This window comes from Peromyscus eremicus, unplaced genomic scaffold, assembly GCF_949786415.1.
Source record: "Peromyscus eremicus unplaced genomic scaffold, PerEre_H2_v1 PerEre#2#chr22_unloc_1, whole genome shotgun sequence".
Classification (NCBI taxonomy): domain Eukaryota; kingdom Metazoa; phylum Chordata; class Mammalia; order Rodentia; family Cricetidae; genus Peromyscus; species Peromyscus eremicus.
This window is the reverse complement of record NW_026734286.1, coordinates 11008712-11021623: the sequence shown is the minus strand read 5'-3', so window position 1 is coordinate 11021623 and position 12912 is coordinate 11008712. Positions and strand designations below refer to the sequence as shown.

General features: G+C 64.2%; 1 protein-coding gene across 1 annotated transcript; it reads right to left on the bottom strand.

The window, feature by feature from the left end:
- Positions 1-1696: 1696 nt before the first annotated feature.
- Positions 1697-8485, bottom strand: Mex3d (mex-3 RNA binding family member D). The gene is made up of 2 exons (XM_059251668.1): positions 7653-8485; positions 1697-3432 (listed from the first exon to the last, which is right to left on the bottom strand). Exons 1-2 carry the CDS (start codon positions 8473-8475, stop codon positions 1985-1987), a joined length of 2271 nt encoding a protein of 756 aa, XP_059107651.1. The 5' UTR covers positions 8476-8485; the 3' UTR covers positions 1697-1984.
- Positions 8486-12912: the final 4427 nt, after the last annotated feature.

Below are 12912 nucleotides of genomic sequence, written 5' to 3'. Positions count from 1 at the left end.
GGTAAGGGAAGCCATCCTTCAAACACCTCAGTCCCCCAGCTCCCAGGGTAGGATGCAGGCCCTGAGTGACCCCCTTTCTTATGAGGGGCGATGCCACGTACGGCGTCCCACCTCTTCCTTCTGAGTGCCTGTCACCTCCTCCAAGAAGCCCTCCGCATGCCTAGCTTTCCCGTGGGCCCGCCTCCTGCTGTGTATTAGTTCCTGGGAGATGGAATGCGGTCAGGAAGGAGGTGGAAGTTGGTACACTCGGGTCCCAAAGGCGGAAAGTTCGGGGGAGGCGTGTCTGACCGGACCAGACACAGAGGACTCACTGTGGGCCGCCTGCAGGCTGTGTGTGCGCTCCAGTTCCCAGCCTTGGGAGCGGTCAGCCATGCTGGGGTGGCCTTAGTGAGGTGGCCCTTTGAGTCTTCTGTTCCCGTGAGTGACCCCTCCTCACCACACTCCTGTGACCCCAAGAAAACCCACTGGCTCACCAAGCTGCACTTCGGTGGCGTCCTCACTTGCCGGGCGAGTAGAGGTGTGCCGTGTCCCCCGCCTACAGCCCCCCCCCCCCCCCCCGCCCGTTGCCGGATGTCCGAACAGCACGACACCCACCCCGCAAGTCACAGATCCCAGGTTCTTTGTACATAAGTGTGTGGCGTCCACTGACTAGCAACCGTCCAACTCTGGGCACTCCCTCCTCATCCTGTCTTGGTGGGTGAGGGTAGTTCCTGGGGTGCGAGGGGCTGACTCACCGTATCTGCAGACCTCAGGGGTGGATGGTGGGTCCCCAACATGCTCACCAGGCAGACAGCCCCAGGGGCAGCTGCCTTCCCATACAATAAAGGGAGTTATTATGGTGGGGGACCACACAACCAGGCCCGCACCAGGGCTGGCTGTATCTCAATACCCAGTTTTTTGTTTTCCCCAGACAGGGTTTCTCTGTGTAGCCCAGGCTATCCTGGAACTCACTCTCCAGACCAGGCTTGCCTCTGCCTCCCGAGTGCTGGGACTAAACAGGCCTGCGCCACCACCGCCCGGCCAACCCCATCTCTTTATTCCGGACCGTCAGGGGGAGGAGCCTGGATCTCAGGGCTGGAGGGCAATGGGGCCAAGCTCCATGGGGACGCCTATCCTCAGGGCCTCGGTCCTCCCACACCACGTGGACGCCAGTGCTGACATATAGGAAAACAACTTTATTAAGAAGGCTGTCAAGTCCAAAAATAAAACTCTTGATACAATTTTTTTAAACCCTTAAATCAGTTCAGCAAATATATAATCAGTGATTTAGCTGTCAAAGATTAAAGGTCCGTTGCTTTATTTAAAATAAAATATATTTTAGTTCTTAAAATTTATTCCGTAAAGTACATATATCTAATATAAATTCCCTACATATACACAGGAAGTATGAAGTAAAAATAACAATTAAAAAAAACTTTAAAAACCTTTTTAAAAAACAACAGAAAAACTGCAACACTGAGTCTTAATTTAAAAAAACAAAAACAAAAAACCACAGTAAAACGAAAGTTATAAATCTGTTGATGGGACGCCCCTCGACACCCTCCCCTTCCCCTCCTCTGGCCACCCCGCGGCGGATGTACAAAATGGTATATTTGCCCCAAAAAAAGGGAGTGTGTATGTGTGTGTGTGGGGGGGACAAAGCCACCTGCCTCTTTCTGGAAGTTTCTACAAGAATCCACACTGTTAAATCCAGTGAGAGTTGTAAATATCGTGTTATTTTTTTTTCGTTTGTTCTAAGATCACCCCGGAAACGGGACAGGGTGTCTTAATAAAAAGTGCAAACAGAGAATTCTCCGGCTTTATTATCACCGGCTCACTCAATACTGTCACTTGTCAAGGACGGAGGCGCTGCCGCTGGGCCGCACGCCGATGGCCTCGACGCCTGCTGCAGGAGTTAAAGCTGTTTGCGACACGCGTGGGCCCCTCTGCCTCCCGCCCCTCCCACGCCACCCCCCGGGGCCGCCCCGCCGAGCCGGGGGGCGCACTAGGAAAAGATATGAATGGCTTGGGTGGCCGGCGTGCGGCAGGCGGGGCACTCGGGCTCGCTCTTCCCGCAGATGCGGACGGCGCAGTCCATGCAGAAGAGGTTGTGGCCGCAGGGGACCAGGGCGGCCATGGCCTCGCCTTCCGCGCACACCACGCACTCGCGCGCCAAGGCTGCGGCGGGGGGCCCCGGGGCCGCGGCGGGCGCGGAGGAGTTCGCCGACGACACCGCGGTGGTGGATGGCTTGTGGTTGCCCTCGGAGGCGACAGCGGCGGCGGCGTCCAGGGTGGAGGACGCCTGCGCGGGGCTGGGCAGCGAGGGGCCGCTGGAGAAGGCGGCGCCGCCCCCGGAGAAGGGCGGCAGCGCGCTCTGCGGGGGTCGCCAAGGCACAGCACCCACGGGGTCCGGGACGCCCCGGCGCGCCAGCGGCAGCTCCAGGCCGAGGCCCCCGGGCTCGGGCAGCGTGGGCGAGTGGCGCGGGGTGGTGGCGGCCCCGCCGCCCCCGCCGCCTCCTCCGCTGCTGCGCCGCGCGCCAGTGCCGGGCTGCGGGGGCGCCCCGTTCACCGCGGCGGCAGCGGCGGGGCAGGCGCCGAAGGCCGGCAGGGGCGCGGCGCGCTCGAAGGGCGCCCAGATGGTGGCCGTGGCGGGCACGGTCAGGTCCAGCGCCAGGAAGTCAAAACCAAAGTCACAGTCCTCGGAGGTGGCCGTCCCCGCGGGGGCCCCGGGCCCGTCCCCGCCGAAGGTGAAGCCCCCGTTGCCCGAGCCCCCGTAGGGGCTGCCGGGACTCGGGTCCGGCAGGGGCGGCCCCCCGCGGCTGCCCACGTAGAAGGGCTCAGGGGTGCTGGCGGCGCCCAGGGCGCTGTCCCCACGCAGGCCGCTGGCGGCGGCGGCGGGGGGCCTCCGTGCCGGGTGGGGGGCCTTGGCCCAGAGGCTGGCCGCGGCCCCCAGCAGGTCCAGGCACACGTCGGTGCCGTTGGCGTGGAAGTCACTGTCGGGCCCCGCGTCGGTGAAGGCCCCGGTGCGCAGCGTGATGTGCGCCTCGATCTCCTCCCGCGCGCGGTCCACGTTCTCGGGCATCCCGGTCACCGCGAACACCGGCTCCTTGTCGCGGCCCGGGGTCACGATGTACGTGTGCGTCCTTTGCTGGATCCGTTTGATGGTGGCGCCCTTGGGCCCCACCACCAGCCCCACCACGCGGTAGGGCACGCGCACCTGGATGGTGGTCTGGCCGGGCAGGTTAGGGGGGCCCGGGGCAGCCCCCGACAGCCCGCCTGCCTTGCTGCGCGTGGCGCGGATGAGCGAGAAGTGCTCGGCGGCCGACAGGATCTCGCGCTTGGCCATCTCCACATCCTCCTTGCGCCCCGTCACGATGAAGACCGGCTCCTCGCCGCGCACCGGCGTCTTGATGTACGTATTGGTCTTGGCGCGCAAAGCCTTGATCTTGCACCCTAGGAAGACGGGAGACACGTGACCCAGGGCACCCAAGCTGGATACACTTCCGCAGTCCGTCCCCAGGCACCACATGGACCTCCTGCCCTGAGCCTCATTTCCATCTCCGGGTGCAAAGGAGTGGTCAGAAGAGCGCGCGCGCGCGCCGCAGCAGGGGAGGCGAGCTGGCTCGCGGCTCAGACTAGAGGGTTTGCTGCTGCGCGGCCTGATAACAGGAGCTCCAGTCACCAAGACCAACGCGGTGGAGAGAACCAAGTCCCACCATCCGGCCTCTGACTGCCGCAGTCTCGAGTCTGCCCCGCCCCCCACTCCAGGAATGAATGAATGAACGAGTGAAATTTTGAAATGAAGGAAACCTGGTGCAGCCTCCTCAGAATTCACACCCACCAGCTGTGGCTTGACTGTGTCCCCTCCCCAGCCCTAGCGGGAACGCAATAACCAGGGTAACAGGAAGTCAGGAGCCTGCCACCACCCTCAATGGGCTGGCTCACCCTTCCTGGCAGCGTGGTGCGCACTTCGGCCGTCCCAGCACCTGGGATGCTGAGGCAGGAGGACAGCCGAGAGTTCAAGGCCAGCTCGGGCTACCTGGTGACACCCAGTCTCCTCTCTAGCATTGGTGACGCAAGGCAGGAGGACAGGAGTCTAAAGTCACGCTCAGCTACAGTGAGTTCGAGGCCAGCCTGAGCTAACATGACAGCCCCATCCGGTCCTCGACCCCCTGACAGCGGTGTGCGGGGCGGGAGCTGAGGCGCAGGGGACGGGAGGCCTGCCATGCTCTTCACCCTGCCCTGCCAGGCCGGCAGGCCTGCCGCCCAGGACTCCTGGGCCATAACTCCGGGACACTCCGGAGCGCTCAGGTGGGGGGGGGTGTCTTTCCAATCCCAAACCCTCCAGCCCCGGGGGCGGGGGCGCCTGGGAGGCGGGGCAGGAGCACACTGTCAGCACTACCCAGAGCGCAGAGGGTGGCAGAGGGCCTCAGTGATGGTCCCGTCCCCAGCCAAGCAGGAGAGCAGTGGGGACAGCAGACCTGACGCCGAGCAGGCCCGGGTGGGCGGGCGCCATGCCCACCAGAACCGGGGCCTCCGGGACTCAGCGGTGCTCCAACTATGGAAGTCACACCTCTGTCACAGCCCAAGTGAGGCCAGTTTCCTGCCATCTCCTGGGCCGGGGTTGAGGGCCTGCCCCTACCTGGCTGTGTGTCTTCTGCCATGGGACCCCAATAAGAAGCTGGTACCCAAAGTTCTGACGCCCTCACAGTTGCCCAGGCTGCCCTCATCTGGCTGCCCTGGCTTCTTCCACTCCTAGGCACAGGAAGCCAGGAAGCGAGCCCCACAGATGGGGTCTCTGTCCACCCTTCAGCTCCTACACGGGGCTTACAGGACAAGGGCCTGGGGGCTGACGCAGAGCTGGGACGCAGCGGCGGACGCTAGGGGCAGGCATGTGAGCCCAGAGGGGAGGGGTGAGGAAAGGACCCCCCACGCTCCAGCCAGCAGCTGCCCCTTGGCTGTGCCCACATGCCTTGGCCCAGATGGCAGCCTTGGGTATGGCCCTGAGGACCAAGGGGCTGCAAGGAGCCGGACACACTGGCACACACCCATCACCTCAGCTCTCACTGCCCCAGGGAGGTCAGCCTGGGCTACCAACAAAAACACAGAGCTGGGCGGCAGGTCAGTGATGAACAGGGGTCTGGGGGCGTGGTCAGGATGAGGCCCCGCCCAGAATCCCCCAGTGAGGGGCTGGGGGCGTGGTCAGGGTGGAGCCCCGCCTAGAATCCCCGGTGAGGGGCTGGGGGCGTGGTCAGGTGGAGCCCCGCCTAGAATCCCCCAGTGAGGGGCTGGGGGCGTGGCCCAAAATACCCTCCTACCCATTCCACATCTGCCAAGACTGAGGCTCGGCGCAGCATGACGCCAGGGGCCAAGCGGGGCTGGGTTCCCTGTTGCTCAGGTCAGGTGCGGAAGCCATGTCCGGGAACATCTTTTGTGCCCCAGGGAGAGGGTGTACACGACCTGGGTTTCGATTGGTGAGCTCGAGCATTTCAGGGACGCGGCCTTGGGGAGGACGGGGCGGGTGAGCGCAGGGACGGGCGGGCAGGACTGGACCCTGGCACGCCCGGGAAGAGGGACTCCCGGACACCAGCCTGGCCGGGGTACGGTTTGTGCGGCCTGTTCGTGATTAATGATTGACGGGGAGGGCCCAGGGCACGGTGGGCGGGGCCCCCTCAGGGTGCTGGTCCTGGGTGCTCTAAGACAGCAGGCCAGTCCAGGGCACCCATGGCCGCTGCGCCAGGTCCTGCCCCGACTTCTCCCAGTGGTGCGCGGCGGCTGGAAGGGTAAAATAGACCTTTTCCTGTCGGGCTGCTTTAGGTGGGAGTGAGGCTGACGCCACGTCTCCACGCTCGGGTGCCCTCCCTGGGCGCCGGAGCCCGTTTACACAGCACACACGCGTGCATCCCACTGAAGCAGGGCTGGAGAGCACTTGCTGTGTGTGCGTGTGTGTGCGCGCGCGTGTGTGTATGCATGTGTGTGTGTGCGCGTGTGTGTATGTGTGTGTGCGCGTGTGTGTATGTGTGTGTGTGCGTGTGTGTGTGTATGCATGTGTGTGTGTGAGCGCGCGCGTGTGTGTGTGTGTGTGTGCATGCATGTGTGTGTGCGTGCGCGTATGTGTGTGTGTGTGGGGGGGGGACACCCCAGCAGGAAGTGAACTCGGGGCCAGCCTCGCTGCGGGCCCCCAGTGACATCCCGGGACCCAGTCACACAGCAGGTGCGCACTGAGCCCGGCGCCCCGGATCCGAGTCTCCACCACCACAGAGGGCTGGGCTGTACATTCCCACCTCCGGGAAGGGGCGGGTCTGGGACAAAAGACCACAGGCCTGGCTTCTGCACTTGTCCACAGACTGACCAGATCTGGTGAACTGGTCCCTGTAGTTGGGGGGGGGGGCGCCGGGAGGGGGACTCTGTGGGAAGCCGGCCCGGGTGGCAGAGGCTGCCCACACAAAGAGGCGGCTGCCTCACTCCATGGCTCGCCCTGGCCACGCGCCCCCGGGCCCGGCACGGTCCATTCATTCCCAGCAGGCGTGGACCAGGTCCACGGACAGAGTCCGGAGACACGGGCTCTGCCCCCACCCACCTGGGGCCGGGGGAGGTGGCCCTGAGTGTCCCCGCCCGTGACGGCCGACCTTGCAGTTCAAACCACCAGCATCCCCCACGGGTTACACGGAGGAGGGTCTGGGGGTGCCACCCGAGCCCCGCCCTAGAGTTCTCACAAGGCGGATCGCCCCTCACCGGGAGGGGGTGCCCGGGGCAGGCACCTGTGGGTGCGGAAGGCAGGCAGGGCAAAGTTGGGGACCACTGCTACCCGGCCCCGTGGGGGTGTGAGGACGGCCAGGCACTGCCCACCACCCTCCTGCCCGCCCCAGCAGCTCAAGGGCCAATGAGCAGCGGCTGGCCTGATGTCACCGTGCGAATCTCAGCCTGGCTTTCGAACAAAGAGAACAATGGGGAAGGCGACAGAGGCACTCCCCAGCTCCGGGGCGCTGCGGCAGGGACCCCCGGACCCCGGGCAGCTTGGAGCCCTGCACCCTAGGCCTGCCCGGGGTCAGCATGTCAAGACGGGCTGGGCTGGGGGGTGTGCACCCCACTGGAGCGCCGCAGCCGGGCGGGTCCTTATAAATCCCCGATTCTCAAGCTCAGGGCACGGCCTAGGGCTAGAGTCCTTTTCTCAGACGGCAGCACCCTCGTCTGCACCCCAGGGGCCGAGGGAGGCACCTCCTAAGCGACTACACTTCCCTCCCCACCCTCCGGCCATCCTCCCCGGGCTACCGAATCCGGGCCGGCCCCGCCCCGCGTCTATGTTGGTGATGGGGAGCACCCCCCGCTGAGCCCCGGCTGCCGCTTCTGAGGGGCCTGTCCGTGTCCGAGGGGGTCCCCGGCTACTGGCACATGGGCTGTGGTTGTCCCCAGGAACCCAGACAAAGGCGGCGGCAGTGGCCGCAGCCGGGGCTGCGCCCAACTTCTACAGCAGCCGGCAGCTTTGAACAAAGGCGCCAAGGAATCCGCCGGGGCCCAGAGCCCACGCGGGGCGTGTCCCGGGGTCTCCTGGTCCCATCCACACAGGGTCAGCAGGAGCCGGGGCCTGTTCCTTCCCCCCCAAACACACCCCCCTGACATCGCCCACGAGTATAAGCAGTGGCCCTGCAGCCCCCCCGACGGCAGCCACTCACCCTGACGACCCACGATCTCCGCCACATGCTCCGAGCTGGGCACCGGCACACACTCGGTCATGTTCACGCTCTTCTTGCGACTGCCGATCACGTTCAGCTGCTCGGCCAGCAGCGTCGAGGGACCCAGGGCGGCCGGGTGCGGGGCGAAGCTGGCGAACACGTCTGGGGGAGACGGCCGGGGGCTCACGTCGGGGTCCAGAAGAGGCAGCCCGCCGGGGGCTACCGAGGAAGCCACGGCCATCGCGGGTGCCAGGGTCACCGAGTGTCCCACAGTCACTGAGGGTGCCACGGTCACCGAGGGTGTCAGGGCCATCGAGGGTGCCACGGTCACCGAGGGTGCCACGGCCATGCAGGGCGCACAGGTCACCGAGGGTCCCACGGCCATCGAGGGTGCCACGGTCACCGAGGGTCCCACGGCCATCGAGGGTGCACCGGTCATCACCGAGGGTGCCAGGGCCATCGAGGGTGCACCGGTCATCACCGAGGGTCCCACGCCCATCGAGGGCGCGCCAGTCACCGGGGGCGCCACGGCCGTCTCGAGCTCGTCGGGGGGCGCGGGCCCGTCCTCCCCGCGCTCCGCCGCCCCGTCCGCGCCGCGCGCCGCCGTCCCCTCCTCATCTCCGGGGCGCGCGCCCCCCAGCCCGAGCGCGGACAGCTGGTCCAGCGCCAGGCGCAGCGCAGCGGCCGCGTCGTCGGGCTCGGGTGGCGGCCGGGGCGCGGCATCCTCGGCTCCCGCGAGGACGGGGCGCGGGTGCCCGGGGTCGCCGGCCGTGGTCCCGGTTCCCGCGCCGCCCGCGTCGGGCTGCCCGCTGGAGCCCGGCATGGCTTTAGCGCTCGGGCCCGCGCCGCCGCCGCCGCCCGCGCCGCCCTCCGCGTCTGCGAGCTCGGCCGCCGGCCGCCGGCATCCAGCGGCGGGGCGGGGACGGCGGCGCGGGGATGCTGCGGGGACGCGGGGCTGCGGGGCGGTGGCGCTGTGGCGGGGCTGGCGGCGGCTCCTGGGCGGCCGAGGCGGCGGCGGCGGCGGCGGCTGCGGCGGCGGCGGCGAGGGCGGCGGTGGCACGGGACGCTCGTGCCCTCCCTCCCTCCGCCCTCCCGCCGCCCCGCCCCGGCCCCGCCCCGCGACGTCACCGCGGCCAACAATGGGCACCGCCGCTGCGCACGCGCGGGCCGGGCCGGCGGTCACGTGTCCGGCCCTCCCCCCCCTCCCCCCCACTCCCAGCGCGCTCACACGTGCGGGAGGCGCCGCAGGTGGGTCGCCGGGGCGGGGAGCCCTCCGGGCCTGGTCTTCGCGTCCGGGGGGACCGGGGAGCGGGGTGGGCGTGCGCGCCAGAGGCCCTTCCCATCACCCCCGGCCGTCCCCGGCCTCCCCGTGCGCTCCCGGGGACCCGCGGGACCTCGGTCGGGGATCACCTCGCGGTCACGCTGTTTCCCCTCGCCATCCCACTCTAACACACGGACTCTCATCTGCATGCAAAAGTGTGGTGTCCCCTCCCGCGTCCGTCGCCCCAAGTCAGTCCCCGCCCTTCGAAGGCAGAGAACTCCTCCCCCTGGGGACCCCGGGGACCCCCTGGCAGTGATCACCTCGCAGACACCGGGTGTTTTCTCACTCCATCTCATCCCAAAGGCGCAGCCATGGCCCTTCCTCCGGGCCTGGCTTGCCCCAGCTTGTCTCTGCCCCCCAGAAGCCGGGGACTTGTACCTTTGTGCATCTGGGGACCCTCTGGTTTCGGGTACCAGTGCTTCCCGGCCCCATCTCACCCCCCCGCCCCAGGCGTGGAACCTTTCTCCGAGTACAGGGTGGCGTCCCGCTCCCGTGCCTGTCTTCTCCCGGCTGCTGCCGTCGTCCTTCAGCCAGGGCCCCCACTCCGAGCGCATCTAATGACCCGGGGAACCCTTGTGATGACCCTGCATTTTGGCATCCTGCTAGCGCAGTCCCCTGGTCCGATACCTCTTGGCATGGTGCCTGGGCAGCCTCTGAGGTTCCTTTCCCCAAGTCAAGCCTCCTGTCCCCCTTGGGGATGGAGGTGGAGGGGATTGTGTACCCCCAAACCTAGACATCATCCCCTGGATGGGGCTTTTGGGGTGCGTAGCTTCCTACCAGCCACTGCCCACAGTCATTGAGACCCACCCTCACCCGCGGTGCCCGGGCTCTGGAGGAAGAGAACCCTGTCCACGGGCTCTGTCCCTCGCCATGGCCACCCTGTCCCCAGCGCCGCTGAACAAGATGGTCCTGGGTCCCTGCCTATGGCTGATTGCAACCTCAGGCCAGTTGTGTGGGGGTCTGTGGGCACAGGCCGCCCTGCTCCCCCGCTCCGTGTGTGGTTGTGTGTGTGTGTGTGGTTGTGTGTGTGTGTGTGGCTTTTGGTCACTTTTATAATCATGGACACGAGTACAGTCCGCAGCCCCGAGGCGCGTCCTCATTCCTCCGGTGTGTTGGGTCCCCTGCCCAGAAGCCACCCTTACTAATTAAAAGGTCAAGAGCTGGTAGGGTCTTGTCACTCACACCTTTAAGTGCCAGGCCAGCCAGGACTGAGTGACAGCCTATCTAAAAACAATATTAAGAAGTCCAGGGGTTAGGGATTTAGCTCAGTGGTAGAGCACTTGCCTAGCAAGCATAAGGCCCTGGGTTCAATCCTCACATCCAAAAAAAAAAAAGTGGAAGCCAGGCGGTGGTGGCATACGCCTTTAATCCCAGTACTCGGGAGGCAGAGGCAGGCAGATCTCTGTGAGTTCGAGGCCAGCCTGGGCTACAGAGCGAGATCCACAATAGCCAGGGCTGCACAGGGAAACCTTGCCTTGTGGGGGGGGGGGGTAACTAATTTTTCCCTAACACCTGATGTCCAGCCCCTCCCTGGGCTCGGCTACAGGCCTTGCCCTTCACTGGGCAGAAACTTCCACAGCTTTGGCAGGTACTCTAAGCCAGAGGCTGTGTCGGATGCACACCGTCAAGCCGGCCACCTCTGCCCTGCCTGACCCTGGGTCTTTGAATCTGGGGCTGGTGGGCTGATGGAGAGAGAGAGATAAAGCAGGGAACAGAAGGGGAGAGGCGGGAGAGCCTCTGAAGAGTCAGGATTCATAATTGTTCTGGGGACGCCTCAGTCCAGGAGATGGGGGGGCTGAGGAGACCCAAATTCTCATGACAGCAGTATGCGCGTGATCCCAGAACCCCGGCGGATCCGGTCAGCAGCCCTAGCCTAAACGCTGAGCTCCGGTTGAGCCCGAGCCCAGGCCGTGAGGCCTGGAGAGGCTGCTAGCTGCTCACTGCTCTTGCAGAAGTCGGGTTCCGTTTCCAGCACCCACGGAGCAGCTGACAACCGCTTGCACTTCCATTTCCAGGGGATCCAGTGCTCTCGCTGGACCCCCATTGGACCTCTGTGGGCTCCTATGTGCATGTGGTGCAAAGACATGAACTCAGGCATTTCACATAGTTTTTTTTTAAAGAATAATTGAACTTAATTTTACATGCATTGGTTGTGAGCTGCCATGTCGGTGCTGGGAATTGAACTCAGGACCTCTGGAAGAGCAGCCAGTGCTCTAAACCCCTGAGCCATCTCTCCAGCCCTCACACACACTTTTTAAGTTAAAAAACTGAAAAGTGAACCGAGCGTGGTGGCGCACACCTTAGTCCCAGCGCTCGGGAGGCAGAGGCAGGTGGTTCTCTGTGAGTTCGAGCCCAGCCTGGGCTACAGAGCGAGATTGTGTCTGCAAATATCACAACAAAACAAGGCCTTAACTCACCAGCCTTGCTCTTGCCTGGGACTCAGGGAGCCCTGGCTCAAGCCTGTCTGTCACCCCAGCACTGGGGAGAAGCCGGGTCTAGGGACAGCGTGGGGGAGGGGCATTTGTCCAGAGGGGCCGTGAGAGTGGGACCCCGGGGTGCCGGCAGCACGCACCCGGTGAGGTACTTGAGGGGGTGACCGCCCCATGTCACAGGCACGTCAAAGCCTGGTGTGGTGGGGCCAACCCTGAGAGTGATCTGACGGAACGACACCAGCACGCTCCTCCGACAGCCGCCTGCACGTGCACAACACGCACACGCACGCACGCACGCACGCACGCGCGCACACGCGCACGCACACACACACACACACACACACAAGCATGAACAACCTACAAACAACCCTGTGAAGTAAAATACCACAAAACCAACTGGACACTTCAGCAGGGGTGTGGTGTCTCAGCAGCAGAGCACATCCCAGCATGCACCCCGCCCTAGGTTCATGCCCCATCACCAAATTAAGAACTAAATATGGGGGCCTGGAGAGATGGCTCAACGGTTAGAGCACTGGCTGCTCTTCCAGAGGTCCTGAGTTCAATTCCCAGCACCCACATGGTGGCTCACAACCGTCTGTGATGAGGTCTGGTTCCTCTTCTGGCCTGCAGGGACACATGTAGGCAGAACACTATATACATAATAAATAAATAAATCTTAAAAAAAGAAAAAATGAGGGCTGGAGGGATGATGGCTCAGTGGTTAGAGCACTGACTGCTTTCCTAGTAGACTCAGGTTCAAGTCCCAGCACCCACATGGTGGCTCACAACCATCTTAACTCCAGTCCCAGGGTTCCGACGCTGTCTTCTGGCTTCTGTGTGCACGGCACCCATGGTGCAGCCTCGGAGGCACAGCACCCACACACACGGAGTAGATGAAAGCGTGGAAAGGCGCTTGCTTCCCAAGCATGACAACTTGCGATCGATTGCGGGCCGTGTCCTCTGACCTTCGTCCCAGTGCCACGGGGTTAAAGGTGTGTGCAGTTTGCAGGACACTCTGGAAGGCAGGGTGTCCTGGTGGCCGTGCTGACGCCAGCCTTGGCACACAAGTCTCTGAGCATGTGAGGATTCTGGGCAGGTCAGGCTTCACATACTAATAATAAAGCTAAATCTGGAGTCCTTCGGTTCATTTGAAAACAGCTGCCGTGATCGGTGTCCAGGACCTCTCCCCGGTTGACCCGGTGCCCTGGATCCCACCCCCAGCACCCAAATACTGAGCTACCTTCACGTAGTTGCAGAACATTCCATCATCCCAAGAGGCGATCCTCCCGAGCCTGAGTCCTCCCCAGCTCTGAGCACTCCTCACTGTCCCTGATTTTCCAACCGCACCGTGAGCTTTTTGTTTCTTTTTTGAAAGTCTCTCTGTAACCCTAGCTGTCCTGGAACAGGCTCTGTAGACCAGGCTGGCCTTGAACTCACAGCCATCTGCCCCCTACTGCCAGGAGTAAAGGCGTGGGCCACCGCCCCAGCCCCCACTGTGACTGTGAGC

Excerpts from the sequence above, each read along its gene's own strand:
- Mex3d (XM_059251668.1), bottom strand. The coding sequence starts at position 8,475 with ATGCCGGGCTCCAGCGGGCAGCCCGACGCGGGCGGCGCGGGAACCGGG. Across the intron at positions 3,433-7,652 it reads GGAGATCGTGGGTCGTCAGG|GGTGCAAGATCAAGGCTTTG; the intron begins GTGAGTGGCTGC and ends CCGTCTTCCTAG.